At 48.3% G+C, this 27,673-nt stretch overlaps 13 protein-coding genes across 13 annotated transcripts; 5 read left to right on the top strand and 8 right to left on the bottom strand.

Annotated features, from left to right (window-relative positions):
• Nucleotides 1-506: 506 nt before the first annotated feature.
• AGABI2DRAFT_178232 (hypothetical protein) lies at nt 507-2,199 on the bottom strand (the record flags this gene model as incomplete). Its single annotated transcript, XM_006460741.1, has 1 exon — nt 507-2,199. The coding sequence occupies one exon, from the start codon at nt 2,197-2,199 to the stop codon at nt 766-768; it is 1,434 nt and encodes a 477-aa protein (XP_006460804.1). The 3' UTR covers nt 507-765.
• A 246-nt stretch (nt 2,200-2,445) lies between these two features.
• Nucleotides 2,446-3,558, bottom strand: AGABI2DRAFT_204037 (hypothetical protein; the record flags this gene model as incomplete). Its single annotated transcript, XM_006460742.1, has 2 exons — nt 2,446-3,360; nt 3,414-3,558. 2 exons carry the CDS (start codon nt 3,556-3,558, stop codon nt 2,672-2,674), a joined length of 834 nt encoding a protein of 277 aa, XP_006460805.1. The 3' UTR covers nt 2,446-2,671.
• Nucleotides 3,559-3,680: 122 nt separating this feature from the next.
• Nucleotides 3,681-5,857, top strand: AGABI2DRAFT_221018 (hypothetical protein). Its single transcript, XM_006460743.1, has 8 exons — nt 3,681-4,081; nt 4,140-4,238; nt 4,302-4,376; nt 4,441-4,705; nt 4,764-5,096; nt 5,218-5,350; nt 5,401-5,547; nt 5,599-5,857. Exons 1-8 carry the CDS (start codon nt 3,772-3,774, stop codon nt 5,851-5,853), a joined length of 1,617 nt encoding a protein of 538 aa, XP_006460806.1. The 5' UTR covers nt 3,681-3,771; the 3' UTR covers nt 5,854-5,857.
• A 767-nt stretch (nt 5,858-6,624) lies between these two features.
• AGABI2DRAFT_192403 (hypothetical protein) lies at nt 6,625-7,923 on the bottom strand. Its single transcript, XM_006460744.1, has 6 exons — nt 7,810-7,923; nt 7,659-7,748; nt 7,572-7,602; nt 7,443-7,485; nt 7,302-7,372; nt 6,625-7,146 (listed from the first exon to the last, which is right to left on the bottom strand). Exons 1-6 carry the CDS (start codon nt 7,852-7,854, stop codon nt 6,929-6,931), a joined length of 498 nt encoding a protein of 165 aa, XP_006460807.1. The 5' UTR covers nt 7,855-7,923; the 3' UTR covers nt 6,625-6,928.
• Nucleotides 7,924-8,061: 138 nt separating this feature from the next.
• On the top strand, nt 8,062-8,393 carry AGABI2DRAFT_117730 (hypothetical protein; the record flags this gene model as incomplete). The annotated part of the gene is made up of 2 exons (XM_006460745.1): nt 8,062-8,314; nt 8,371-8,393. The coding sequence occupies 2 exons, from the start codon at nt 8,062-8,064 to the stop codon at nt 8,391-8,393; spliced, it is 276 nt and encodes a 91-aa protein (XP_006460808.1).
• A 61-nt stretch (nt 8,394-8,454) lies between these two features.
• Nucleotides 8,455-11,197, bottom strand: AGABI2DRAFT_117731 (hypothetical protein; the record flags this gene model as incomplete). The annotated part of the gene is made up of 11 exons (XM_006460746.1): nt 8,455-8,766; nt 8,820-8,853; nt 8,903-9,018; nt 9,072-9,125; nt 9,178-9,585; nt 9,637-9,984; nt 10,048-10,397; nt 10,455-10,553; nt 10,609-10,954; nt 11,009-11,047; nt 11,096-11,197. 11 exons carry the CDS (start codon nt 11,195-11,197, stop codon nt 8,455-8,457), a joined length of 2,208 nt encoding a protein of 735 aa, XP_006460809.1.
• A 54-nt stretch (nt 11,198-11,251) lies between these two features.
• Nucleotides 11,252-12,463, bottom strand: AGABI2DRAFT_192406 (hypothetical protein). Its single transcript, XM_006460747.1, has 5 exons — nt 11,953-12,463; nt 11,811-11,898; nt 11,675-11,762; nt 11,608-11,614; nt 11,252-11,553 (listed from the first exon to the last, which is right to left on the bottom strand). The coding sequence occupies exons 1-5, from the start codon at nt 12,449-12,451 to the stop codon at nt 11,393-11,395; spliced, it is 843 nt and encodes a 280-aa protein (XP_006460810.1). The 5' UTR covers nt 12,452-12,463; the 3' UTR covers nt 11,252-11,392.
• A 340-nt stretch (nt 12,464-12,803) lies between these two features.
• On the bottom strand, nt 12,804-15,694 carry AGABI2DRAFT_185154 (hypothetical protein; the record flags this gene model as incomplete). The annotated part of the gene is made up of 12 exons (XM_006460748.1): nt 12,804-13,127; nt 13,179-13,598; nt 13,651-14,341; nt 14,393-14,453; nt 14,500-14,559; nt 14,608-14,881; nt 14,932-15,003; nt 15,057-15,212; nt 15,266-15,288; nt 15,344-15,430; nt 15,483-15,579; nt 15,644-15,694. The coding sequence occupies 12 exons, from the start codon at nt 15,692-15,694 to the stop codon at nt 12,828-12,830; spliced, it is 2,292 nt and encodes a 763-aa protein (XP_006460811.1). The 3' UTR covers nt 12,804-12,827.
• A 408-nt stretch (nt 15,695-16,102) lies between these two features.
• AGABI2DRAFT_185156 (hypothetical protein) lies at nt 16,103-17,760 on the top strand (the record flags this gene model as incomplete). The annotated part of the gene is made up of 7 exons (XM_006460749.1): nt 16,103-16,243; nt 16,466-16,891; nt 16,944-17,044; nt 17,094-17,194; nt 17,246-17,292; nt 17,347-17,450; nt 17,523-17,760. 7 exons carry the CDS (start codon nt 16,103-16,105, stop codon nt 17,758-17,760), a joined length of 1,158 nt encoding a protein of 385 aa, XP_006460812.1.
• Nucleotides 17,761-17,989: 229 nt separating this feature from the next.
• On the top strand, nt 17,990-19,181 carry AGABI2DRAFT_69525 (hypothetical protein; the record flags this gene model as incomplete). Its single annotated transcript, XM_006460750.1, has 6 exons — nt 17,990-18,087; nt 18,133-18,377; nt 18,446-18,527; nt 18,580-18,801; nt 18,845-18,905; nt 18,957-19,181. The coding sequence occupies 6 exons, from the start codon at nt 17,990-17,992 to the stop codon at nt 19,179-19,181; spliced, it is 933 nt and encodes a 310-aa protein (XP_006460813.1).
• Nucleotides 19,182-19,386: 205 nt separating this feature from the next.
• Nucleotides 19,387-20,945, bottom strand: AGABI2DRAFT_204058 (hypothetical protein). The gene is made up of 6 exons (XM_006460751.1): nt 20,544-20,945; nt 20,348-20,496; nt 20,172-20,297; nt 19,991-20,126; nt 19,907-19,943; nt 19,387-19,850 (listed from the first exon to the last, which is right to left on the bottom strand). The coding sequence occupies exons 1-6, from the start codon at nt 20,908-20,910 to the stop codon at nt 19,580-19,582; spliced, it is 1,086 nt and encodes a 361-aa protein (XP_006460814.1). The 5' UTR covers nt 20,911-20,945; the 3' UTR covers nt 19,387-19,579.
• A 544-nt stretch (nt 20,946-21,489) lies between these two features.
• On the top strand, nt 21,490-26,411 carry AGABI2DRAFT_204060 (chromodomain-helicase DNA-binding protein). The gene is made up of 15 exons (XM_006460752.1): nt 21,490-21,606; nt 21,742-21,987; nt 22,040-22,621; nt 22,670-22,975; nt 23,035-23,143; nt 23,191-23,229; nt 23,288-23,487; nt 23,539-23,991; nt 24,045-24,201; nt 24,260-24,386; nt 24,445-24,925; nt 24,976-25,739; nt 25,799-25,856; nt 25,908-26,065; nt 26,123-26,411. The coding sequence occupies exons 1-15, from the start codon at nt 21,592-21,594 to the stop codon at nt 26,322-26,324; spliced, it is 3,897 nt and encodes a 1,298-aa protein (XP_006460815.1). The 5' UTR covers nt 21,490-21,591; the 3' UTR covers nt 26,325-26,411.
• A 211-nt stretch (nt 26,412-26,622) lies between these two features.
• AGABI2DRAFT_117738 (hypothetical protein) lies at nt 26,623-27,596 on the bottom strand (the record flags this gene model as incomplete). Its single annotated transcript, XM_006460753.1, has 2 exons — nt 26,623-26,831; nt 26,888-27,596. The coding sequence occupies 2 exons, from the start codon at nt 27,594-27,596 to the stop codon at nt 26,623-26,625; spliced, it is 918 nt and encodes a 305-aa protein (XP_006460816.1).
• Between the last annotated feature and the right edge of the window lie 77 nt (nt 27,597-27,673).

The raw sequence follows: 27,673 nt of genomic DNA on the forward strand, positions 1-27,673 counted from the left end.
CGCCTGTCTCGTGCTTTTTATAGGACATGTTGAGATACTCACAAAAAGATTGATGTATTCTTTATTAACTGGCCGATAACGGAAGTTATCATTTGTACGTTCCGACCGCCGGCCAGGATATGTAAATGTGTACTATACTAGTATATTGCTGGAACAACACATATCTGTCACAACTCAGTAAAACCCTCCATCAACTCCCCGACTCGGGTCCATTACCTCTAAATCCAAACGAGAGTGACATGAATAAAAGAACGCCAACCGGACGGCGGAAAACCTAGAAAATGTTCGTTGAGATAGAGAGTTACATCAACTAAAATGCTCGGGTCCAAGGAAGTTATATACGATACCAGCGTAAACCTTAAGCTGCCGCTGAAACTCCGAAGAAAAACCTATTCTAAAGCTTACCGTTCCCTGGACCAAATTTATTGAGCCAAGAAAATCATATTATTTACTGCGACTACTAAAATGAATTAAGGTAGATGTTAGTCAGTGGCGTCGTCTATTTCTTCTAGGCGCTAACGACAAAGATGAAACACAAAGTCACAACGCTGGGTACAACGACTATGTATCCATGTAATTACCCTGCTTTATCTTTAATATTCAATTAATACCATCTGGTAATCTGACCCTTCAAACCTACTCGCTACCGGTCACTCGCAGAACACCAATCAGAAAAGCCAGACAACAAGCCACGACGTGAATTCAATGTCAACAGACTATCATTGCCTGACCCTTGACATATGATGATAGTCCACACCGCCGACATCAATACTGCTGCGACAGAACAACTTCTAATCCCTCACCCTGTAAGCCTTTCAATCGCCTCATATCCTCCACGTGGTTCAACGGCAACTCGACTTCCACGAGTTTCAGACGCGCAGCCTTCCCACTATTATACTTCCAGCGTGATTCGACCATATCAGCAACCGCGCCATCTGGTGATAGAAGGCAGTTGCCTCTGATCGTCAATTCCTTGAGGAAAGGTAATAGGTAAGACTTGTGTGATATAGAACCTCCACTCAGAACACCACTCCTGGAAGACTGGTGCGATGTGAAGGTTTCGTATGCGTAAGGTTGGCCGAGGAGAACCGGAAAAGTCAAGAGACGGAGAGCTTCTTGCGTGACAAATGGATCCCATGTCCAACCCCTGGTATCCTCTATAATGAGGTCAACAAGCGCCTGTAGGCCCACATGCTGTACACAAGCCGCAAATTCCGAACTGTTCATGCCAGTGTCATGAATCTCAAGCCGGCGGATGTGGCAATTCGATCGGATGAGGAAAGCATCAAATTGTTCCTGGGCCCATCCATAATGCTCTAGCGGACCTCTTACAAAGATGGTGAGGTCCACGAGCTTTGGAAGAGTAAGCTGCTCAAAGAAACAGGCCAGGGATTCGGATGCAAGGTTGACTGAAAGCGTGCGTAATCGCGAAAGGCCCGATGAGTGGTATAAAAGTGAGCCTTTCGCTGCATCAATCTTCATACAACATGTCTCAAGACAAGGGGACATATTCAAGATATGGAGAGCTGTTCCAACAGCAGGGACATAGTCCAAGCAAAGGTGGACCAGTTGTGGCCATGGGATGGGAATGGGACTACCACCAAAGAGGTCAAGATCAGGAATGCGCGACACGTGGAGAGTGTTGAGTTTAGGTGCACGGTGTAGAACGCTAAACAGGGCCTTTTCCTGCTCAGGGTATAGTAGTGATGTATGAAGTCGAAATCTGTGGAGTAGAAGACCAACTTGTTCGTTCATGGCGAAAGATTGGCTGTGGTCATAACCATGAAGTTCAAAGTGGATGTCACCCCATTGGGAAATATGTCGTTGAAATAGGCTCAGGATATGACCTGTTACAACACAGTTTGCAGTAGACTCGTTTTGTTGATATAGAGCGAGATTCAGGGGAAGCGCTCCGGATCGGTACAACCATACCGAAACCAGATCCGGTGCAGGGACCGCGACACCTGACCGGACGATCACTGACATGGTCGTCCAGAGATTGGGGGAAGAGATTGCGACGGCGCGCCACTGCTTGCAGACATTGCAAAGGAGTAGGGGAGCATTTCGCAGGCTGGCGAACGACTCCTGGCACCCGAAACGAGGGAGTGCATGAATGCTGGATGGATGGGGTAAACATTGGGAAAAGATTTCCTGCAAAATTTCGCCGGGTAGATCGTTGAAGGAGAGGTCCTGGTTCATGACCGTGGTTATGAAACGTGAAAAAGGGATAATGAGACGCTGGGCAGGCTATATGCTGTCGTTTGGTGGTCAGCAAGCTTGCAATCATTGCGCGGTGTGGTGGAGCAGAATTATTTTCGGTACGTAAAGCGAAAAGTTTGGCGTGCAACATGTAGTCAATTGGATCGACTGCCGGGAGAAGCACGTAAGAGGGCCTTGGGTTAACGTTAATCGCCAGCAGATTCTCCGGAAGCGCGAATCACAATGAAGTCATGAAGACACAAGCTGGGAGTTTATAGCAACGAGTATGCAACATGTGTCAGTAGTAAGATGATAAGGAGGAGTAAGTTGGAATGACGTAGAGACTAGCGAGGTGAGAAAGTCATGATCGGACGCCGCCTTTTTCAGATGACAACCTTCCGGTCTGCTAGTCGGTCCGACATATCTGGACACAAACATATGACTTGTGCAATGCAGGCTGCGCGTGCCGACTTCACAGTCGACCAAAAACGGCTCGCTCAACACCCCAGGGGTCCACCCAAACTTGGGTGTGTCGCACCCTCCCGGTGGACCGGATCAATGCCTCGACGGCTTTGGACTGTCCGCGGCCAACCTCTAACGCTACGACACCATCGGGACTGAGGACATCTTCGCGCGCGATAAGGCGGGCTATTGCCTCATAAAACTCGAGGCCGGAAGGGCCGCCAAAAAGAGCTCTAGGGTCCTCGAAATCTGACACGGAACGAGGTAAGTCTATAAAGTCTTGCCATGTTATGTATGGTGGGTTGGATGTGATGATGTTAAAAGGGGGTTTGATGGGAGATAAGTCATGAGGAAATTTCGGGGAAAGGAAGTTGGCGAGTGTGGTCTTAAAAGTATTTTGTGGATGTTCGCCATCAGAAGTCGAGGAGATGCCTGAGAAAAGAGCGTTATCATTTGCTAAGCGGATCGCATGAGGAGAGATGTCAACGCCGTGGGCACGTAAGCTGCCTGGAGGCCAGAGGTGACAAAGAAGGAGGGGGATGCAGCCTGAGCCCGTGCCAAGGTCCAATAGAGAGAGGGGAGTTTGAGCGGTTGGGCGTAGTGTTTCTGAGAGCCTAATAGCCCAATTTTCGGTCTCTGGCCGGGGGATGAGGACTGGGGGGCGGACCAGGAGATTGAGCGGGCCAAATGGCTGAGTACCTGTGCGGATTCCGATGGGTGAGGAGGGGTCACTGTGACGGGGAAGGGCATACCGAGAATGTACTGGAGGGGCTCACCGAGGCAGCGGCGGCGGACAAAGTCTTGGCGGGTGCGCTCGTCGGGGGCGGCGGCGTTGATCCATTTCCACTCGAGCGCTGCCTGCCGCTTGCCCAGGTGTGTGGTAAGTCTCGCCAGCATAAGGGGTAGCGTGACAGCCTCCGGTGTGACAGTCTCTGGGCCGAATTACTCGATTAGGAAAAATGCGGGAAAAAGCAAAGAAATAAAAGTGCGGGCCAGCTGATTTCTGCCTGGGCCTGTCAATTTCGTCTCGCCCTTGGTCCCTCCTCAGCCCCTGCGCTCATCGTCCGCTACCACTCTGGCTACTCCACCCTCATAGCACCCGCCCCCCTCATGTCTACCGTCTATGCCGTCGCTCCACGGCCCGCGACCCTCGCCGTCCCTCTCTCGTCGTCTCCCTCCTACGTCAACCCTGCCCAGATGCAGACCGCTCAGGCTGGCCCCTCGTCCCAGTCTCCACACACAAAAAAGAACGGCTCAGATCCTGCACCCTCTTTGAAGCGCAAGCGCACAGATACCCCCGAGGACACTGCGACTGATCCCTCTGGCCACCAGTCTCGAAAAGCTCGAGACGGGCCCAAGAAAAAGAAGGCCAACCGCGCCTGCTTTCATTGCCAGAAAGCACACTTGACGTGCGATGACTGTAAGCACTTGTGACATTCAGTCAAGACCATATCACTCAGTCTCTTGCGCCTCTCTAGCTCGGCCTTGCCAACGCTGTATCAAGCGTGGCATTGGCAATAATTGCACAGAAGGCCATCGTAAAAAGGCCAAATATCTTTTGGATGACGATGAACTTGGTGCGTTTGTGTCATTCACCACCTCATCAAGCTTCGATCCGTCTGATCACGTGTGCTGCACAGAGGCTCTTAAGCGAAACAAGGCCACGAGAAGCTCTCCAGACAGTAAATCCGAAACTGCTGCACTAACTCCCTCAGGTTGGTGGTTGGCATCTCCATTTCCAACGTGCAGTATCCATGATCTTATCTAATACCATCATAGCTACCCCTGCAGAAACCTTTTCACAGCCAGACTCATTATTGGCGTCTCCTTTCGACCCGAATTTTTCTTTCGGTTCAGAAGCCGCCAACCTCGAGTACTCTATTCTCTCGGCTATCCTGGGCAATCCTAGCCCTCCAGACATGACAATGTCACCGCCACCACCACCACCGCCATCCTCATATCCTTCTTGGTCGTCGGCCTCGGACACTATTGACCTTTTGTCCTCTCCTCGATTAGACGCAGTCAATACTTCATTTGGCTCAACGTAAGCTCTTATTCCAAGTGATTTGTCTCTTAATAAGGCTCATATACATCCTTTTCAGTAACCCAACCAATTTTCTCACGTATCCCTATGCTCCGCCGCAACGACCTGAAGAATCGGCCGAGGTGTCGTATCCTCTTCATCCTCTTCAACCGCGATATCCTTTGGATTCTAGACCGAAGTCTCCTATATTCGGCGCTTTCGGTTACGACTCACTGTCATCATCCACGAATCCCTGCATGTCCCCACATTCAATATCAGTCCCTTCCACCACAGCAGACTTGCTCCGGCCTCCATCCCGTAATTCTCAACTCCAGGGTGTCATTGATCGCGTGACGGCACCATATGACTATACGGAAGGGTATCACTTTCTCATGAAACACTTGCCTACGCGGTATGTGGTCCCCACTTCTACATCAGAATCCTTCACTGACATACTCTTTTGTTGTTGTGTTTTTTTTTCCGACCTTGCCCTCCTTCCATCTTAATACTCATATGCTGCTGACTAAAAATAGATTTGAGAAGAATGATATCCTCCGAATAGTGCGAGCGCTGGCAATATATCGCCCGTCACTCATTGCACTTCAGATGCCATTGTCACTTGATGATGAAATCTTTGTCGAGAAATGTTTCCAGCGGTCTCTCTTGGTGAGTGTCTGGCGGTTTAGTGGAGAGGGTCGTAATCTTATCTTCTACAGGAACTCGAAAAACTGATTTCTTTCAGTGGCACACCGACAGTGGTATGGAGGCGTACAGGGGAAATATGTCTTGTCGCTCCGGAGTTTTGTATGCTCACGGAATGGCCCATGGAGGACCTGGTCGGCAAGAAGAAATTTATTTATGAAGTGCGTTTACATCTCCGCTCGTTCGATTCGAACATCTCATTCGTCTCCCAGCTCTTTGAAAACCAATCTGTCGTTGAGTATTGGGAAAGCTTTGCGAACCATGCATTTGAAAATACTACCCGCTCGCTTTATTCGCATTGCGTGCTCTTGAAACCCTCTGGAGCACCTGTACCCTCCACCTTCTGCTTCTCCATAAAGCGAGATCTATTCGATCTACCCAGCATGGTAATCGGTGAGGAACTGCAGTCCCATCTTGAGTCCATATCAACCAACTATCTTGCAGGCCAGTGGTTACCTCTACTCTGAACTTCGGAACTTAAAAACTCAAGGATCTGCATTATATTATCATGACTCTAATGTGTCAATTCTTTATCTCTAGCATCTACCGCATTCTCATGGTCTAGCATTCTTCGATTTATCACGTCGACTTCAACAAAAAGCCTTCCGTAGAGGCCCAGGTTTCTTCATATTTAGCCGGCTATTCTACTTCATTCTCATTGCATTGTTTTCTAAATATTCACCTATAGTGACCATATCAGCCTTCCATCTAGGACCGGAATTCCTTTCTCCGATCGCTGTCGGCTGGTTTTTTCTATACTCACTTACACGTAGGCGTATATATCCTCCAAACACACTTCCGCTTGGTTTATTGTCTCTTCCTGGTACGGGGTTTCTTTAGTACCTCCAAAACCTTTTTGATCAAGTCGTCAGATGTATTATTTTGTAACTATTATTCATGCTCTGCATATCGTATCGCCTATTTTTTTGGTGTTACAACACCATAAATATACAAAAAGGCATTAGAGAAATTACAAACGTCGATTATCGCGTGAGATGTGCTCAATCTGTTTAACATTGCAAGGATTTGCAAAGGATCTGCACGTCATAAGCGGGAATGGAAGAAAAAAATAAAATATAAACCCCTATGTATATTGCCAGTTCGCCAAGAGTTCCGGCGATGTGACCTGCTCCATTTCAATTTGGTTTTTTTTTTACGGTATCCGACGGATCCGAAAAGTCGTGGGTTACATTGTCCCAACAAAAGGAAACGGTCACACACACAACGGTAGTTCGTCGCGAGGTACCCGATGGATTACACAAGTAAACTGAAATAAACATATGGTCATAGGTCGTCTTCGGGATAATCAATGAGCCGTTGCTCATTTCCGAGGTCTCTTTTGCGGTATTCCAATGATCCGACGTGTTGCGATGCGCTCACATTGTAGACTTTCATATAAAGTAAATTATCTGGGACTGAGATGCCAAGAAATAATTTGTTGAAAGAAAGAAGAGGCAAAAACAAAAACAAGAAAGGTCCTGATATAAACAAAGACGAATTAAATGGGTGGCGAAAGTCTAGTAAGTCCACGTCGCCAGCCATTCAGACAGTCTCTCCATCGATGGAAGCATATTCGCTTTCAACGCCTGGTTCCATGATGCTGGCATGTACCAGAATAAGGACGGCTGAAGCACCGATAATCCAGAAAACAGTGCCAAAGGGGTCCGCAAACCAAACAAGTGGAATACCAATGACGAAAAGGCCGAGATAGAGATGTTTTTGGGTGACCGTATGTTCACCTAATTGAGTGGCGTCGGGTGCTACAAAGGAAAATAAAAGTCAGTGTCTCTTCAAATAAATTTGTGTGGCAATGGGGCCAAAATCAATGCCCATAATAAGAAAAGCAATTGAAGCGCCCAAATGATGATGACACGTAATGTATCAAGGTGACGCGTTTGAAGCAAAAACGACATACCGAATCTGTTGATTAGGGCAAACCCGCCCACTAGGAAAGTTATAGCGATAAGAAGATGATAATTTGTTATGCTATTGACGATCGGAAAAAGTTAGGAATGAACTAGGTTTGCCCTATGACAATGAGATAAATTAGACGTACATGGCATACACCGCGAGCATTGACACGATGAGACCATAGTTCCCTGTTAGGTAGATAAAAAGGTAACACATGCACAAGTCAATTCTTGATGCCTTTGAATTTCACGAGGTTGAGATGGCTTTTATTCACCTGAAAAATAGCGAGTATTGTATGATATCCGCTGGAAAGGTGGAAGGATTAATTAGGAAACCGAAGTGACCCATGAGGTAAACGCACCGATGTAGCGGTGTTAACATCTGCCGGTTTTGAGATTCGTTGGTAGTCAAAGAATTCAGTGGGAGGTCTCAGTCCAGAAAATCTAGTCTCCTAAAAGTTTGCATCAGTTTTACATAGTTCCTAACGAAAGTGGCTCAGAAAAACGACCAACGCGAAGGGATTTGATCTTGTCGACTATGCGTAAGGCGTGTTCCATTGGTAGATGCGTTGAAGTGGTAGTCGTACAAAGGGGAAAGAGTGTGTTGGATGTGTTGCGTGTACTGCGTGCTCTGCTCTGAGCTAAAAGTACACTGCGTTCAAGCGCGCAGCAGGTTCCTCTATTTGGCTCTTTGTTTGCATCTCCCTCTTCTGCTCAATTATCTATCCCGTTCCGCAGCTCTCCTTTGACGTCGCAGCAGCACGCATGATACGCAGAAACCCGACTCTCATCCCCATAAGCGATCTTGAGGTCCAGGACATAAGAGACGCGTACAATAAACAAAAGGCGGAGCGCGAGAAGCAGGAGGAACTACTGCGGAAAATCAAGCAGTTCTCTCAAAACCCCGAGCTTCTCAAGGGAGATCCGCAGATGCTTGAATACCTTAATAAAGTCATGGCTACAAAGCAAAAGGAGAAGAAACAGGAGGACAAAGCGAAGCGGCTGGGTCTCGATGCAGGTAGGCACGTTCAATAACTCAAGCAAGCATACAAGTTTAAACAATAATTTTTATAGGCGCTTCCTCAAGCAAAAGCTGATTTACGCAAGCACATCTAAATCCATGCACACCTTTCTAAACCCTCGACAGCGAACAACCACCTATATCCATGCCCAATCCCACGTCATCTTCGCGTTCGGCTCACTCCTGACCTTGAAACTTTGCTCGAAATCCTGTAACAAAGACGTTCCGTCAATTATTGGCACTGACAATCGAATCATTGAACTACCTTCGAGGTTCCTCGAATCACAAAGAGTTGCCAATTCGGAACGTTGCATGTGCAAGCATGCCATCTTCAAACTGTCCCATAAGGCCATCGATGTAACGCCGCGTCCTTCGTGACTGTCCCTGACGCCGTCGCTGTCCTGCAATATGAGAGCATCCAATATGTATTGCGCAGCCTCGTCGTATCGCTATGCATGCGCATGAATAAAGAAGCCCGTGATGGAGAATAATGGACACTCACGCGGAGATTGATGCAAGAGATACCAAGGTTGAAACTAGAGAGGGTTGTTATCAGAAGCAGATAGGCGAGCCATGGCGACATACTGAGCACGAATGTAACCAGGATTCAGTTCCAATGCCTTATAATAGTACTGTATGGCATCTTCAGCGCGCCCGCTATTCGCCATGGTGGCTCCCACCCGATTGTACAAGAGCCAATCCTACAAAGACCAATCAGAAAAGAAAGCGCTTGACGAGGAACATCAAAACATACATCTGGCCGAATAGCCAAAGCTGTTTTGAAACAATCTTGTGCCTTTTCATAGTCCTATCGACGAGCATTGAACATTGCATCGCAGCCAATCCAAAATGCCACGTACCTCATTGGTATTCAACAACACCGCTAGCGCAATTTGTATGTCCGCGTCAATCTCACCATTCGTGCCATCCCGAGCCATAGCTATTAACCGATCCACCAATTGCGTATACCTCTCATGACTTGTCAGCGACGCAGAGGCAGTTGTAGATTGGTCTGTTGCGTAACGATCATTCCTCTTCACCCACTCTTCTACTGCATCATAAGTTCCCTGGCGGTTGTTGTCATTGGTATATGAAATAGCCAGAGCTAGCCATGAGGGGAGATGTGTAGGATCCAGTTCAACCGCACGTTGAAGGGCTTGAAGGGCCTTGTGTTCCCGTTCATTCTCTTGCTGTTTGACACCGAGGTCAAACCAAGCTCTTGCATTGGTCATTTCCCTCTGAACAGCAGCTTCAAGTTCCAAGACGCTCTACACTCTATGAGCCTAATGCGGAAATCTCCAAACAGACAAAAATCATACCTCGAGTCCTGGTGATATTTCGTTGTGCATAGCATGATGCCTTGTTTTTGAAGAATTGCCCAGCAAATAAGGATTATTTTCCTGAAACTGATAGTTGTTCAGCGGCTTGATACCCGCGGTGGTTGCTTCGAATCGGTCCCAATCCTCCTGTAATATCTCCCACTCCCTAGCCCGAACCGACTCGCTCATGCTCACCGGTGACATCCTCTTGTTGAATTCTTCCCAATATCTTGTATAATCCGCATTTTCCTGTCGCAAAAAAGCATCGAGTTCACTTTCTCCAGACGTCTCAACGTTTTGAGGCTGTTGTTCCTGTTGCTGTTGTTGACGGTATGATTGCTGATAATACTGACGTAAATTCGAATTGAACGTTGGAAGAAAACCACAAGCTATCGCAACATCCCGACTCACGCTCGACAATGACGGATCCAAGGGAAACTGGAGTCTCTCTTTTCCTTTTCCCTTCACATCCTTACCAACTTCAATCTGAGAAGAATTTCTCATTCGACCATCATTCTCGACCACCTTATCTCCATCCACAATAACTTCACCATCTCGAAGTTGTTTCATAAAACCCATGAACTGGCTATTTTGGAATTTGGGATTCGTTTCGTGTTTAAGGTTCTCGATGACCATGGCGGCTGTACGTGCGAGTTCGTCACCATTGAAGTCTGGTTTGTGTGTTGTTTCCTGGACTTCAGAGGTTGTAGGATTGGTGAATTGCATTTCTTGCGCGGTAAACTCTTTATCCCATGATATCTCTACCACCAATTCGTTAAGCTTTGATTCTTTAACATCTTTCTACTCTGTGTACGTACCGTCACCAAATCTGGAGGATGAACCTTGTTGCTGTTGTTGTGGTTGCATAGGAGTTTGAGGCATATAGCCTTGCATCCCAAACCGCATCGGACTCCAATCTATACATAAATATGTCATTTCAAAAGATGTATATAGTTAGAACTGAATTCGTACTTTGCATAAGCGGTGACGGCGAATGAATCAAATCTCCTGGATTCTGTTGCATTTGTACAGGACCAACTGAACCATTCGAACCTTGCACTTGTTTCTGAACAGCACCTTGATCCACATTCATAGTCATAAAATCAGCTGCCCACCCAGCTGTTGCTGCTGCAGTAGTCAAAGGAGCAGGAGAATGCAGTTGTGAAGGTTGTTGTGCCGAAACTAGTGGTAGAGCGCCTCGCATAGCTGAAACGTCAAAGGCTGTTGAAAATTGGGGTACAGCACCGGTCGAGGGCAAGGAGAAAAATCTGGTGGCGTCGGCATCTGAATCTACGGGACCTGTTTGTGTGCGGAATGCCTGAAGTATACTGGATTAGAATGTTCTTTCGTGTAGGATTTGCCGAAAACATACATCTCTGGAAGAACCGGCTCTCGACGCGCCAAAGTGGTCCTGTAATTTCATTAATCAGCATATCCTCATATGAGACTCTATACTGACTTGCTGCACGCCTCTGTCGTTCTCGAAACGCTTGGATAGATTCTGCAGTGGATTAGATGGGCCGCATTCAGCGCCCCCAGCGAAAAGCATAGGTAGAGACATGGTAAGTGGGTACAAAGAGCTCCACTGCCGGCAATCAATGTAAATTCTCACGTGTTTTTGAAAGATTATTGTATATTGTGATTACAACGGCAGACACTACACTACGCTGCGGATGATATTAATTGTATCCTCTTACAAACCATATCAGTTCGGCAAAACGGAAGAAAATGAAAAGCGTCGCCGGCGTCATAGAAGCTAGCGGGACTGAGATGGAAGAGAGACTGAACCAATGCCTGGCTGAACTTGCTCCTGTTTCGCAGCGGGATTAGCTGACCCTGGCCGTTGATCGCTGCCTTCGGCCTGATTCTGATATTTGGGACTCATGAGCCTACATTCTGCACCGCCATCAGATCGCACTGAAAGGATGTTAGTCAGATCCGACCCAAGTCAAAATAAAGTGGTGCACGAACAATGACGCTGAAAAACAGAGAGCGTTGAGAACAAAAGAGCACTTTGGGCGGAGATGGAATGACATACATTTAGTGCATCAAGACGACTAAACGTTTTCTTGCAACCTTGGCATATATTCGTTTGGGATTTAGCCTTGTGTAGTGCTTGGTGACGCCTAGAAACGATCAGTGACAGGGGGTGGTTGTGAGGCGGATGGACTTGCTTGCAATCGTGTTGGCGAGCGAAGCCCTTTTTACATCCGGGCCAGTCACAGACATAAGGGCGTTCTTCGGTGTGTGATCGAAGGTGACCTGCGTGGGTGACATCAGAAGAACGATCGCAGACGACACGCTGCGGAGACATACCCCGGAGGTTAAAACGGCGAGTGAAAGTGCTTCCACATCCGGGTACTGGACAGACAAAGTGGGCCTCATTTCTGCGGCGACTGGCACTGGCAAGTTGTGTGGCGGAAGTGGTGACCTGCTGCTTCTCGACCTGGAGAATGGGAGGGAGCCGTGGCACACCCTGAGAGGAGGGGTAGTGGTTGGCGCCTGCGCCAGACTGGGGTTCTGAGCCGTCTACGGGGGGAGGGGGTGGAGGTGGTGGAAGAGCATGGAGGCCCTTTGTGGAGCTGTAGAGCTCGTGGGCATGAGGGGCAAAGATGGCGTCTGGACGGGGACTCTGACGACGATCTGGGAGGAGCGACTGGGCGATCTGGGGAAGCGGCGGGGGCAGCTGCTGGTTGTCTCCGGCGACTGCGGGCTGGTAAGAAATGGGATAGGGGAAGGCTTCACGGGGCGGGCCGTCTGGGTGGGAGGCAGGGCCGGCAGTGGGGATGGGTGGGGGCGGGTGGACTGCGTACATGGTGGTTGAGAGGAGAGAAGGAGTGGCAGGCCGCGCTCTCCTCGATTGGCCCATTTACGCGGGTGTGCAAACTCAGACACCTGCCTTATCGGGTCACTGCACAGCCTCTCCGGCCTCGACCCCCTCTCCGTCCTCCCAGTGTCCCCTCCAGTGCCCGTCCCAGCGCAGCCCACACCCCGGACATCCCGCAACACGATGCCCGCTCGAGCTCTGCGCTCAGCTCGACCTCTCACGACACCCCTGGCCGCCGTCGCGAGCCCCTCGCGCCTCGGTGGCAGTGCTGCACAGCACCAAAGCTTATACCGCCGCCGTCCCCAAGCTGTGCAATTTCCCCTTCTGCTGTGCAATTGTGTGTATATATTATTATTAGCCACATTCACTCGGGCGTGCTGTCAAACAAATGTGCATCCTGCAGCCGTCGCCTCCGCACCAGTTCCATTTCCGTAATCGTGTGCCCTGCAATCCGGCTCCCCTGTCTCTGCCCCTCTTCCCCTCGCGGCGTCCCCGCCCCCCGACTCACTTCACCAGACCCAGACGACCCTCGTCTTTTAGACATGACCACAATTCCCGAGTCCGACGCTTCGGTTTCCGATGCCCGTTCTTCATCGCACTCCACCGGCATCTTCCGGTATTTCTCAAATGTGCCGACCATCCATTCAGCAAGATCATCAATGACCTAACGTGGCGCCTTAGCTTTATCAACGCACTCGTCGGCTTCATCACTCACCATTTTGGCTCTAGGTAACAGCGTGGGCATCTGCAGATACCCATGGCTCCAATCAGCTAATAGCACCAGTTGCACCCAGTCGCTTTCGCTCTCGCTTGTCAGCCTATCCCTCTCTCTTTCCATCTCCCGCGTGGGTACAGTCTTGACATCGTTGGGTGGCTGCCAATCCTCGCCAAACCGTGCACTTTTACCCGAAAACGCGAGGTCCAATTCAATCTTCCGTGCTCTCTTCGCCTCCCGCACCCGACCAGCAAAAATCACACTGTCATCCACAAATGGATCTTTCTCACCGCATTGAATCATCAGAGGTGGGAATTCCGCCAAGATACGCTCGGGTGCCAGAATCGATGATATATGGTAGTCCGTCGCAAAATCAGGGTTCCGGTGAGGACCAATATACAGGATCGCCATCGCTCGCATCTGTCACCAATCAGTTAAGAACTTGACTTTTGCTTTCATTGACCATCCTTACCATACTCGGCGAGATAATCCGGTCCTGGAAATATCCTACCCTGCTTGACATCGTCAACCGCGTTCCGATCGGCTCCGTCCTTTTTTCCTTGGTCCCAAACGCTCGAATGACTTTGTTATCAGCTTCCTTCAGAGCCGCTGCCATTTCTTCTTGTTTCCGTTCCAGTGCCGAATGCGTCCTTAAAAGACAGTCTTTGGTCTTCCACCTATACTTCACTCGTGCTTCAATCGGCTTATCCTCTTCTTTATATCCCGCATACTCTTCGTCTTCACCTTCTGCATCGGCGAGCGATCCATCATCAGTCAAATTCCTCGTCAATTTCCGTACAGGACTTTGAACCCTATCTTCGCCGCCACTTGTAAATCCTCGCAATGTGTCTTTCCAACTCGAACTCCTCTTCATCGACTTTCTTGGCTTACGGTCTGGTACCATACTCAGAGGAGAAACACGATGTAGATGGTCCTTCTGTTCTGCAAACTCTCGCATACCAGGAATACTGTTCGATGATTGTTCCGCCCGGAGAATGCGCAACTGATCCGATGACATCCAAGAAGCAAAATTGAAGTCGGCTACAGGGTAAGTAAGGACCAAGCCCGTCGGCAAAGGTAGTTTATCCACCCCTCGGATTTTTATCATTCCGTTCTTCAGCTCAATGAGTTTGACTGTGAGGCTAATAGCAAGAGCGCCGCCTCTATCGAGAAATTAGTTTGTGATAAATCACCAATGCATTAGTATTTCTTACGCTGAATCTCCGCTAAGAATCACAGAAAGCGCTTTTCCCGACATACCAATAACGCGACCAGCTGTGCACCGTTAATCCTGATTTTCTAATGAGCAGATACGGCTTACCTGATTCAATGAGAAGGCGATAGACATCAAACAATTCATCAATAGCGAATGGATACGGATCTAAGCCGCAATAAGAAAAACCAAAGACCGAAGGTTAATCCCACTTACATTCCGGGGCCTTGCCATAATCAATAGAAAGAACAGGCCTTCCCGAAGTAATTGCCCAATATCTCAATCGTTCTTCGTGATGTTCTGGTGACATGGCGACAAATCCACCTCCAGGGAAATCCAAAATCAGTTCCGTCGCTTTTCGGAGTTCACCGTCAGGTGGTGCAAAATAGAGATAACCCGTGATGGGGCGGTCGTAAGAGGAGCTCTTGGGGCGTGGTAAGAGAATCTTGCGATGGATTGATATTTTTGGAATATGCTGTATCATACGAAGCTGTGGGATGACATTAGCATGGTTAATGAGAGATAAGAATAGAAACATACATAAGGGTTCGAGGTCTTGTTCCATGTTGCTCGGAGTAGTTCTACTGTCGGTACAGCGCGGAACCGTCGCAGCTTTTGACTTTTCAGTGACTCAATGTAATTTCATGAACAGGAGTAGTACATACCTTTTCATCTGCCGTGGAAGGAAAGAGGATATAATATGCAGCAAACAATAGTGAGCAGATATCTCTGAGCCATTTCGGTCGGATTGTCATGGCGGTGGCGAATCCTGCATCAAGGCCTGTTACGATCCAAGTGGCTCTAAAATAATCTGGTGTATACTGTGAGGATATCAGAAACGATGACATCCATCAAAAACCCCAACTCTGCTTACGAGGTTTCTAAGTGGTTCAGGCGCTAAAATGTACTTTTGAGTATCCCCTCTATTTCATTCAAATCAAGGAAAACTTACCGTCAAAGCCTAGCATTTTGTCGATATTACGCAGAGCATATACTGCAGTGAGTGTACTGAGGATTATTTGCCATGGCGTAAACCGCTCTAATAATATCGATGATCAATCAATGCCTTCCGCACGTGTAATAAAACATACGTAGTCTTCTATTCAACCGAGGTAACCAGAGAATCTTGGGTGGTCCTTTCTTGGCTTTGATTATACGCCATATCCAGAAAAACAACACAAGAAAGACCTGGGGTAGATATGTCTTAAGATATCGGGTGTAATGAATGTATGAAAAGGGAACTAGGCCGAACTTGATTGCGTTTCCAGGAAGGACTTGGGCGTCCGAATATATGATCAATCATGGATACTCAGGATGTTCAATAAGATGGTAAGATGGTAAGAGGTAGAAGTGCAGAGTGAAGATGAATTGCGCATGCTCGAGAGACTGCCACTTTGAGGTATAGGTGGAATGATGCATGTGATTCTTTGCATTGCATTTGATCGTAAATTCTATTTTTGGATCCATCTGTACGCTCGGGGGCGATCTGCTACAACATCTTAAAGGACTGCCCAATATCAGATACACTTGCATTCCGGGGTAATGAATTATGTCACTCCAAAGGACTCATTTGACCTTTAACAATTGGCTCGGTGGCTGCTGCCTTGTCGATTATATAATTATCCAAGGCTCGATCCTAACCCAAACTTAGGGGTTATTTGAAAAGTAGTTCTTGGCACTTGCATCATGATAATTCTCCTCGTTGCCTTCCATGCCTCCCACAAAAATATCCTCGATCAAGGTCGATGGTAACCAGATAACAATCATCAACCAACTCTTGCTTCCTCATGTCACAGAATATGTCGAAATCAATTCAATTGAAGATGCATTCGATGCAATCAGATCCATGCGAGCGCTCGGGGCGCGCCCCCGTTAGATCAAGGGTGGGCTGCAGGAGATTAGGACAAAGGGTCCTAGGGTTCACCTCATACAATGTAGATACGAAATGTCCGACATGAGGTCCAGCCTCGTGGACAATAAAATGACTTAAAAAAAAAAAAAAATCAGATCCATGAAAGTACGTTTTTTTTCAATTGATCACTATTAGGAATGTTGAATTGGAGTCTATTGGTAGATTCGTGGGGCGCCAGCTATTGCATCATTAGCAGCTTTATCCGTTGTCCAACATCTCGATCGTACTCGTCGCGCAGATCCTCAGCCACAATTTCTCACTTCCATTGCTCTATTCAAATCACACATTGAAGAAACCTTGGCGCATTTATATGAATCCAGACCTACTGCTGTGAATCTAGGAGCGGCGACGCGTCGATTGATGCAAGTTTTGAATGAGGGTGTCGCAGCGGATGAAAGCATTTCAGATATCGTGCAGGATCTGATGGTGGAGGGTATAGCTATTGCTGGTGAGGATGTTGGGAGAAATAAAGCTATGGCTCAATGGGGTGGTGATTGGCTTGTGGATTTGGTCACGAAGAGGGATGGCACGCCTAGTGAAGGTTTGAATGTATTGACTGTTTGCAATACGGGCTCGCTGGCTACATCGGTAAGATGATGTCTTTATGTTTATTGTCCTTGTCTCTAAGGTTTTTTAATAGGGATACGGTACTGCTCTCGGATTAATTACTTATCTTCACGATACGGGGAAACTGGGAAAAGCTTATTTTACTCAGACCGCTCCATATCATCAAGGATCAAGGTATAGTCTTTTGTCTCTTGTTCTGGGATTATGATTAACCAATCGTTAGGCTCACCGCCTACGAACTTCAAACGCTAAAAATCCCTTCGGTCATGATCTGTGATCCAATGGTTGGTTCCCTATTTCAACATCACCCAATTCATGCTGTCGGTGAGCTATCAAATCTTCTTCTTCTCGAGTAAGATCTAATTAAGAATGCAGCTGTTGGTGCGGATAGAATTGCAAAGAATGGTGATACAGCAAATAAGGTAGCTACCACAATTCCGGTAAAACATTGAAGACGGTCAAATGACAGTCTTTAGATTGGAACATATAACGCAGCCGTGATCGCTGCACGTCACAAAATCCCGTTCATTGTAGTTGCCCCTATCAGCACCGTCGATCTCGATATCTCCGACGGATCAAAGTAATTACTCATCTCCATCTTCTCTATATTACCGAAACAAATACTTGGCCTCCTGACATGACGGTTTTTTAGGATACCCATTGAACATCGGCCCCCTATAGAGGCTTGTCTCGTCCGAGGCATTTTATATCCGAACGGCGATAAAGTTGAACATGCGCAAGTGATGATTACGCCAGAGGGTTTGGAAGGCATTTATAATCCTAGTTTTGATGTTACTCCTGCTGAACTTATTACGGCTATTGTTACGGAGAAGGGCGTTGCTGTTAAAGCTGATGGAGCGATGGAGTTTGATCTTTCTTCTGTTGTCTGAAGTTTGATTTGGCTAGATGGATTCAATGGGTTTTTTAATCGACTGTATAAAGATCACACTGTTTTCATTGTATATTTAGATTTGAGTTTTTTCATGTCCTTGGGTGATGGTACATCAGGATGGTGGAGATCACTGTGCTAATTTCTGATTTCACGTCGAAGAAAGAAATGTGATCTGACGTTGCAAGTTATACTGCCATCACAATACTACTCCTTCTCACTCGACCTGGATGTCTGGCGACGACTATTTTATTGCTGTTCACGGAGGAGCTGGATATCATCACCCTGACCACGACCATAGAACAAAAAAAGCCCTTCGAGCGTGCGTGTCAACAACATAAAGAGACCCTAATGCTTCAACATTCCCTTTCAGAGCATGCACAAAAGCTCTCCAAAACCTATCCCTCAAAACCACTTCTTCTTCTCCTTCTCGAAAATCACTGTCATTAGTTGAACAAGCTATCATCTCCCTCGAAGACGACCCATATCTGAATGCAGGTTACGGATCAAATTTGTGTTTGGATGGGACCGTAGAATGTGATGCTGCGATTTTTGCAGCTGCTGATCCAGGACATACGTCGTCGAATGGGCTTTTTGGGAGTGTTGGTGCGGTTTCTGGTATATATCGAGTTCTCCCTCTTTGCAAGATTTTATAGTATTCTCATTATTGGGCGCTTATGTTGTAGGGATTAAGAATCCAATTTCTGCAGCTCGAAGTGTTTTGGAGTATTCACAAGAACAAGACAAGTTAGGGCGCGTCCCACCAATGTAAGCCAAAAAAAAAATACAATCTTTGAACACACATTCAAAATTTTCTTAGGACACTCGTATCGCAAGGTGCTATCAACTTCATTCAAAACAACGCCTCTGAAAATACAATCGTTCCACCTGAAAACATGATCTCCACCACCGCAAAAGAGACATGGACCAAATGGAAAAATAGACTCGAAATGTCTGAAGCTAATAATGTGGATATAGACGAAGAGAATCTAATTCAAGATACGGTCGGTGCTGTCGCTTGGCACTCAAATGATGGATTTGTGTCAGGAGTTTCAAGGCAAGTCAATAGTATTTCTACGTAGAAGCTTGTATGCTGAAGTTTTTAGCGGGGGCGTTTTATTGAAACACCCGGGAAGGGTGGGCGAGGTAAGAAACAAAGTTAACTCTGAAATGACGAAACTGACATCCTTCGTTCAGGCGGCCATATTTGGAGCTGGATGTTGGGCCAAGCATTACTCTGGTAACCTAGATGGAATGTCGTGTAGCGTCTCAGGAACTGGAGAAGATATCATTCGTTCCAATCTTGCACGTTTAATTGGCGAAACTTGCACACCAGACTCAGATCCACATGAAATCTTGGAAAGAGTGCTGGTAGATCACTTTTGGAGTGAGAAGCTTTTCACTCTTATTCTTTTGGGTTGACTGAAAACGCAGAGCCGGCGGTGGAAAGGGGTGTCAGTAAACCGGCAGCTGGTATCTTGATGATGACCAGAGAGACCAGTGATGATAGTTGTAACACGGGTACGCAGTGCGTTATTAGCATACGATAATGATCTGACGCAACCAAGATGTGCGGGTATGGTGTGGTTTCACGACGCCTAGTATGGCGATTGGATTTGCATCGAGCAGAGAACCGCAACCCAAAGTATGTGATTGTATGACAGGACACTGAAGATTGACATTTGTTATGAAGGCATACATACTGCGGCGCCCAGAAGGGGTACTCATGAAGGCCGGTGCTCCGCAAGTGTACATCACTGCGTTCAGGCCTTGAGACCGAGGAGATAACGACATGGGGGGTTAGTGCCCGATGCGGGGGATCATCGTGGAGCTTCACTGGGACCCGGGTTCGTGACAGATCCTCCCATGCTGTGGCTACGGCCATTTGAGTTTCGCGAGCCAATGTTGGAAGAATGGGGTAGTTCATTGGGGGTGGAGATGCTCCGAGCAAGGTTAGCGCCGTTTGTAGGTGCTGTACGTGCGCCTGCAGGTGTGCCTGGGCTACTTTTGGGAGAAGTAGATCTTGGGGTAGATGGAAGAGGAGGGCGAGATTGGTTCAAGCGCTGGAGAGTTTTGATCGGGAATTTCGTCCTGAGCACACGTGTTAGTGCGTACTTGGAATGAAAGAGTCACGTAATAGATACTACCTGCATGTGGAGCAGACGGGAACGGGTTGACAAAAGACTGGGTAGATCAGAGACAGGAATGAGAGAAAAGAAAGAGAGGCGTACTCGAGAGACAGACGGAACAGACGAAGCCGATGTCGACTATATTTTTGTGGCAGAAGCAGGCTGCACGGAAATCTACCTTGTCCTGAGTTGGGACGGCGAGTACTTTGCGAATAGGAGGCGGTGGGAGAAACGCCATCTGGGGCGTGTGAGTGAGTGCAGGGAAGGGTCGGATATGACGTACGATAAGATATTGGAGCAGGGCATCACGGCGCTCGAGATGAATGTATGAGCCCCCGGTTAGATGTGCAGCCTGCTGGAGAAAGACGGTGTCGGGTCCGAAGACCTGGCAGACATCGATGGTGACTTTCTGGAGGGGAGGGCGTGAAAAACATTAGATGGGAGAGCGAATATACACACAAGCTTTTGGGCAGAAAAGACTGAATTCATGATGGGAATGTAAGATGTGGCGAGGTCCGGAGAGACGGAGAGGATGAGGAGACGGGGGTCCGGGAGGACATGTTCGGCCGGGGCGGCGGATGAGGGGGAGATGGCGAGGCGGTTGACATCTGCGGACAGGTGAGTAAGGGCTTGTGTGTGATGGGAGACCACGGACAGCAGAGGGCCTTGGTGATGGCACCCACGAGGGCAGAAGGCTCCGGGGCGCGGTCTGTGCCGAGGGAGTCGAGGACGGCGGTGACGCGGCGGGCGACGGCATGGTCGAGGTGGACGAAGGAGGGATAGGAGTTGGAGTCGATCGGGAGCCGGGCGGGGACGGGGTCAGCGGAGGAGTAGAGGAGGGGACTCGTGCCGGGAAAGGCGCCGAAGACGGCGAGCGAGTTCTCGGCATTGTTGGCGATGTGGGCATTGAGGAAGACGAGCACGTGGGAGAGAAAGTCTGGGAGGGCGAGGGGGGGGTCGTGCCGGGCTGAGCGGTGCCATTGGGCCGGGGGCAGGTCGAGGACGACGGAGAGATGCGACATGCTGATTGAATAAGCACGCCAACCTTAAACCCACCACACTGCTTCCACCTTTCGGAGTCCCCGTCACGAGCGCCGGTGACGAAGGCCCTTCCGGCGTTGGCCGTGACGATGGGGTAGCGACGCTGCCCGTGTGAAATCTGTCCGTTGGCGATGCCTGGCGCCCAGGTCCTCACCATTCTTCCCCCCCTTCAACACCCCCACCACCCCTCTCCCTCCCTCCCCATCATGCCCGACCTCCCCCCCTCCCTCGACATCCACTACGCCTCCGACGACGACATGCACCTCGACAACGACCCCCACGACCCCGACATCTTCAACAGGGCCCCCGACCTCGATGCTGATGGCGAGTCCGTCGACGACGATGCCAACTCCTCCACCGTCAACACCGCGCCCCTCTCCCTCTCCCGCTCCCGCCCTCCTTCGGTCCGCCTTTGTTTTCCTTTTTTTTTTGTCCCGCCTTTTCTGACCGCGTCTGTTTCCTTATAGGATGCTGATGACTCTGTATGCTTCTTGTTGCGCCCCCTATCACCATCAGCCATTAACTTTGCCTTCTTTAAAAAGGGGTATGAGGACCAGCAGGATGACGATGACAATGACAACGACAACGACGAGGAGGACGGCACCTATGCCGATGAAGAATATGGCTCCAAAAAGAAACCTGCAAAGAAGAAAAAGCAGCGTATGCCGTCCGCTCCCGTCGTCAGACCAAGGGGTCCGTCGTCGTCGTCTCTCGTCACTGCCTTTTCCTCGCGCTCACCCTCTGTTCTAGCATCCACCCGTCAAGCATCCTCCTCCGACTCGGACTCTGAGTATGGCTCTCGCGCCCATAAGCGCAGGAAAAAGCACCGCCAGTCTCCTGAAGAAATTCGCGTTTCTAGTCGCGGTGGCAGAATACCCAACTACGTCGATGACGTCCAAGATTTCGAAAAATTCGACGAGGATGAACTAACCGAGGCAGGCTATGCTGGCGACCACGGTGTCCAGTTCCAGGAAGAAGACGAGATTGAAGCCGTCCTGAGCCATAGTAGGGACGAGGGCCACGAAAACGACCCTCAAGATAGCTGGTTCGAGAATGTCGTGGGTGTCCCGCATATATCTTGCATTTGAATCTGTATAACACGCCCGACAGCGTTTCCACATCAAATGGAAAAACTTCTCCCATCTTCACAACACTGACGAGACCTACGAGTTCCTCAAACGCTTCAAGGGCCTCAAACGCGTCGACAATTATATCAAGGCATACAAGATATGGCAGTCTCGTTTGGCCGCTCCCGGTATCTCCCGCGAAGACGCCGAGGCGCTCATGCTCGATAAGGAACGTGAGAGAGAAGATCTCGAAAACTTCCGTAACGTCGAGAGGATAGTCTCTCACCGGGAAGGTGCGGACGGCGAAATGGAGTACTTTTGCAAATGGCAAGGCCTCAACTATGAGCACTGCACTTGGGAACTTTCCAAGGACGTCAAGCCTATCGCGCAGGAACAAATCGAAGCATACCGGCAACGGGAAGCAGAGGGCAAGTTCCCTTACAAGAGCGCGTCTTATTTGAGGACAAGCCGGCCCCCCTTTACAAGGATTCTCCAAGATCCTGATTACATTCAAGCTACGGGCGGTGAGCTCAAGGACTTTCAGCTCACTGGGTTAAACTGGCTTGCCTATGTTTGGAGCAACGGCGATAATGGGATTCTTGCGGATGAGATGGGTCTCGGCAAGGTATGCTATAGCTGTTCCATTCACGTCTTGTTCTTATAAATTCATCAGACGGTGCAAACGGTCGCATTTATCTCCTGGCTCTTCCATGAAATGCAGCAGTACGGTCCCTTTCTAGTGATCGTTCCACTCTCCACCATCACGGCATGGCAGATGCAGTTCAATTTATGGGCACCAGATATCAATGTCATTACTTATATCGGCACCGCCCCGGCGCGCGAGGTAATTCGTACACACGAGTTTGGTCCTTCCAACAAAAAGCTCAAGATGAACGTTTTACTGACAACCTACGAGCTTACCCTGAGAGATGCCAAGGAGCTTGTCGATATAAAATGGCAACTGCTGGCTGTGGATGAGGTCGGGTCTTTCGTCTTGTCATCTCAGTGTTGTGTCTTAATGTTCCTCTTGCTACATAGGCACATCGATTGAAAAACTCGGAGAGTCAGCTCTATGAGGCCCTAAGATGTTTCTCAGCCGCGTCCAAGCTCCTGATCACAGGGACCCCGCTTCAGAATAACGTCAGAGGTGCGTTGATTTCCTTTTGCACCAGGCAGCCTCTGACTGTGAAGCAGAGCTTTTGTCTTTGATGCATTTCCTCATGCCTGACAAATGTAAGTTTTTGTACTTTTTTTTTCTTTACCGATGAAAACAAGCTCACGTATCTGACAGTCGCGTTAACTAACGAATTCGACCTGAATGACGCCGACCACGAGGAAAAAATCAAGGAGTTGCATCTGCAGCTGGAGTCACTTATGCTCAGACGCCTGAAGCGCGATGTTCTTACTTCGCTTCCCACTAAAAGCGAGCGAATCCTCCGAGTTGAAATGAGTGCCCTTCAGACGCACTTTTACAAAAATATCCTGACTAAGGTAAGAGTAACATGATTTGGTGTCGTTCTGTTTTGACAGTACACTCGATAGAACTTTGCTGGTCTAGTCAAGAGTGCAAACGGGAACAACAATATAAGCCTGTTGAACATTGCTATGGAGCTCAAGAAAGCTGCAAATCATCCATATCTTTTCGATGGGGCTGAAACGCGTAGCGATAGCAATGAGGAGACGCTTAAAGGTCTCGTCATGAACAGTGGAAAGATGGTCCTTCTTGACAAACTACTTGCCCGCCTACGTCAGGATGGTCACCGTGTGCTTATTTTTAGTCAGATGGTCAGAATGCTCGATATCCTGAGTGATTACATGTCGCTTCGGGGATATATCCATCAACGCTTGGATGGCATGGTCGCATCAGAGCAACGCAAAAAGTCTATCGCACATTTCAATGCGCCAGGTTCTCCAGACTTTGCTTTCCTACTGTCCACACGTGCGGGTGGTTTAGGCATTAATTTGGAGACGGCAAACACTGTCATCATATTTGACGTGGGTTTTACTTTCTTCCTCGTTCGATCATCATGTTGAACCCTATGCCACAGAGTGATTGGAATCCACAAAACGATTTGCAAGCAATGGCTCGTGCTCATCGAATCGGACAAAAGTCGCATGTCAGTGTATATCGATTCGTCAGCAAAGATACCATGGAAGAAGATGTCCTGGAACGGGCAAAGAAGAAAATGGTTCTAGAATATGCGAGTGAGTGATTTTAGCTGTCTGCAGTCTGAGGAGCCGAACCGTCTGACGCAATTCATAGTTATCAATCAAATGGATACGTCACAAGCCCACCTAAGCTCAAAGCCTCAGGGCAAGGATCCTCACAAGCCTGACAACTTGAGCAAGGAGGAGTTGACGGCTGTCCTCAAGTATGGTGCCCAGAAGATGTCAGTTTATGATGCTGTTGAATTTTTCTATTGTGTAGAGATTGACACTTTACTATAGGTTCGATAAGGACGATAGTACCCAGAGCAAGAAGCTAGACGACATGGATCTGGATGACATTCTCAATCGGGCCGAGGCTCATGAAACCATGACCCAAGATGGAGGTACATCTTTGGGTGGTGAAGCTTTCCTGACGTCATTTGCAGCTGTCAGTGATGTGAAGAATGATATGAATTGGGAGGATATCATTCCCTTGGACGAGCGGCAGAAGTTTGAGAGCGAGGAGGATCAGAGGAAAGCGGAGGAATTGGCTGCCCAGGAATCTGAATCTAACAGGAAACGCACTCATGCTCAAGTTTCGTACGAGGGTATGGATGTAGACCATCCTCCCTCCAATAGCGCTGCGAAGAAGCCCAAGGTACCTGGTATCCAAAGAAAGAGCGCCAGTCAGAAAGCGATGGAGCTCAAGGAGCGAGATGTTCGCGTGCTAATCAGGAGTCTGCAGAGATGGGGCGATATCAGACAACGCTATGAAGTGATTGTAAGTGTCGTGCCATTCGATACCGACAGATATCTCATGAAACTATCTAGGTCACGGAGTCCAAATTACAAGATAAAAATCGGGGAATGTTACTGGATGTGTCGGATGAGATCATTGACATCTGTTCCGAAGCCGTCAAGGAGAACGAGGAGCAGAAGCGCAGTCGGATCGCAGCCGGAGAAACCCTTACGAACGCACAGAAGAGTAAAGCTGTTCTAGTGACCTGCCGAGGTGTCGGTAATATCAATGCCGAAACTGTCCTTTCCCGTCACCATGATCTCCAGATTCTCTACAACATTCTGTCTGACCAGGATGATCCATACAAGTGGAACATCCCCATTGACAATATACGCCCAACACTTAATTGGTCTGGTCGCTGGGGTCCTACGGATGACTCCATGTTACTGGTTGGCGCGTTCTTGTATGGATTTGGCAATTGGGAGGCTATGCAAAAAGACCCGAAGCTTGGACTCGAAGGCAAATTCTTTTTAGAGGAGGGCAAGAAGGGCGAGGATGCGGCAAGTCGACCTATCCCCAACGCTATTCACCTTGTTCGTCGAGGAGACTTTTTACTTGGTCTGCTGCGCGAGCATGACGAAAAACTGCGCTCATACGAGTCTTCGTTACGTAATAAAGGCCACCTCAAGGTGTCAACTTCACCGCCCCCCGCACTCGCCTCTTCGTCCTCTCATGTGAGCAGCTTGAGACGTCGTGCGGAAAGCGAAGCCATGGCTACTATTGATGATCCAAGTTCTAAAAAGAGGAAGAGAAGACCTACGCCAACATTCACGGACTCTGAATCTTCGGACGAGTGGTATGTTCTTTCGCCACTGCTGAAACGTGGTCACCTAGATTGATCGCTGCCTTCTCTAGCCCATCTATGGATGAAGCTGCAACCAAAGAAGAACTCAGACCGGTAAAGAAGCAGCTGGTGAGTGCTTTCCGACCTACTTCGCTTAGTCCTTTCTCAACACTGGTGCAGAAACAGCTTAAATTGTCCGGAGAAGATATGCCAAGAGAAGACAAGGTTGCTATACTCAAAGATTCTTTAGCTGCCATTGGGCGTCGGATCGAAGTAGTACTGCAAACCAAAGCGTCTGCTGGAGAAGATATCGAAAGATGGAGGAGGCATTTGTGGACGTGAGTTATTTCAGAGCTTTTAAGTATCGATACACAGTCATTAACTTTCTCCGTTAGATTTGTTACTTTGTTTTGGCCAAAGAAGGTGAAAGCCTCCAAGCTGGAAGAGATTCATGCCAAAATGGTAATGAAAGAGTCTACACCTCGGGTGCAATCTACAGAGTCCAATGCTCTCAAAAAACCACGAGTTGCTGGTAAAACGAACGGCACATCTACTACATCCTCTTCTCATAGGACAAATGGAAAATCATTTAGATAAAATACCTGGAATGTAGCCTTCATTCATTTGTCCTTCTTGTTTTAAGCGCTTCCTCGTCTTTCCCCTTTTAACCATTATTCAATACTGTCGTTTCGTCTTCATACACTGCCTGTATTCTATCTTCTTCTTACTTAGTCGTTATAAAGTCAATTTGTACAAATCATCCAAGTAAGGCCGACCTAGGAAATCACTTTCTTCTTTTAACTCCAAGCAGACTCGGGAGGGGTTCCTTCAGGACTAACAGCATGAGGTAGTACTGTTTACGACGGACGAAATCATCTATAATGGATGGGAATGTTCAACGTGTGGTATCACGAAGAATAGTTTTTGGCATCGCATTGCCGCGCCTGGATGAATTCTGTTTGAGATTTGAGGCAATAGGTAATGGCTGGCTGTTACTCAAACTGCTCCTCAGAACTCGCGGCTGGTGTTCTGTGGGAGGGACAGTGTTTGACCGCTGAGCGCTGCTCGTCGTTCCGCTCGGTTGTTGCGTTGGATGTTGGATACCTATAAACATTACAACCTTCAGCCAAGGAAAACAAGAATAAAGAGAAGACATTCACCCGACAGCATCTTGACATCTGCTTCTCGATGAAAACTTAGCATTAAGGAGGTATAGCGTTTGACTTGCTGCTTAAGCTGTGCAGCACGATCCTCATTGCCTTCTGAGATAGCCCAACGACGTTCTTCTCTGTATCGTCTACGTTCACTATCAGCTAACGAGGCACGAGCTCTGAGAGCGGCAACTTCTCGTTGAAGTGGTGTCATGTTGTCTTGGGCGCGTATGAGATCTGAATTAGAGTCGATAGAAGTGATGTCGGACACGGGACGGTATTTCGGTATGGGTTCAAATTGGACGAGGCGTTGTCGTTTGGGTACGTGTGGCGTTGGAGTTGAATGGCTGGTCTTTCTTCGTCTTCGGTCAGGAGACGTACTAGGACGTAGAGGTTTAGAATCGACGAATTGGGTCATCAAATCGGTCCCGAGAAATCCAAGAGCAATACCAAGCAGGGTGATTGCACATCTGGGGAGGTCTGGGTATTGGTTGAAGTCAATGAAAAGTTTGCCAGCAATGGGAATAAGTAATAAGAGTCCGAGATTGAAATTTTTGAAAGAATAGTGGAGTGCGACGCCTTCCCAGACCCCAAGGAGGACATGGTCTTTGATGGAGGTCTCCCCGTTGCGGTTGAACAAGTCGAGGAGGATGCGCGCACCCAAACCGACGAGAAGGACTGGAGCAGGTTGGATAGCTATGGGTATGACGGAAGCCATGAAATAGTCATAGACGCATAATCGTCGTCGTTGAAGTCGTTGTGCTGTTTGTTCTCATTCTCACTCGAAGCCCGTAG

This window comes from Agaricus bisporus, assembly GCF_000300575.1.
Source record: "Agaricus bisporus var. bisporus H97 unplaced genomic scaffold AGABI2scaffold_5, whole genome shotgun sequence".
NCBI lineage: Eukaryota > Fungi > Basidiomycota > Agaricomycetes > Agaricales > Agaricaceae > Agaricus > Agaricus bisporus.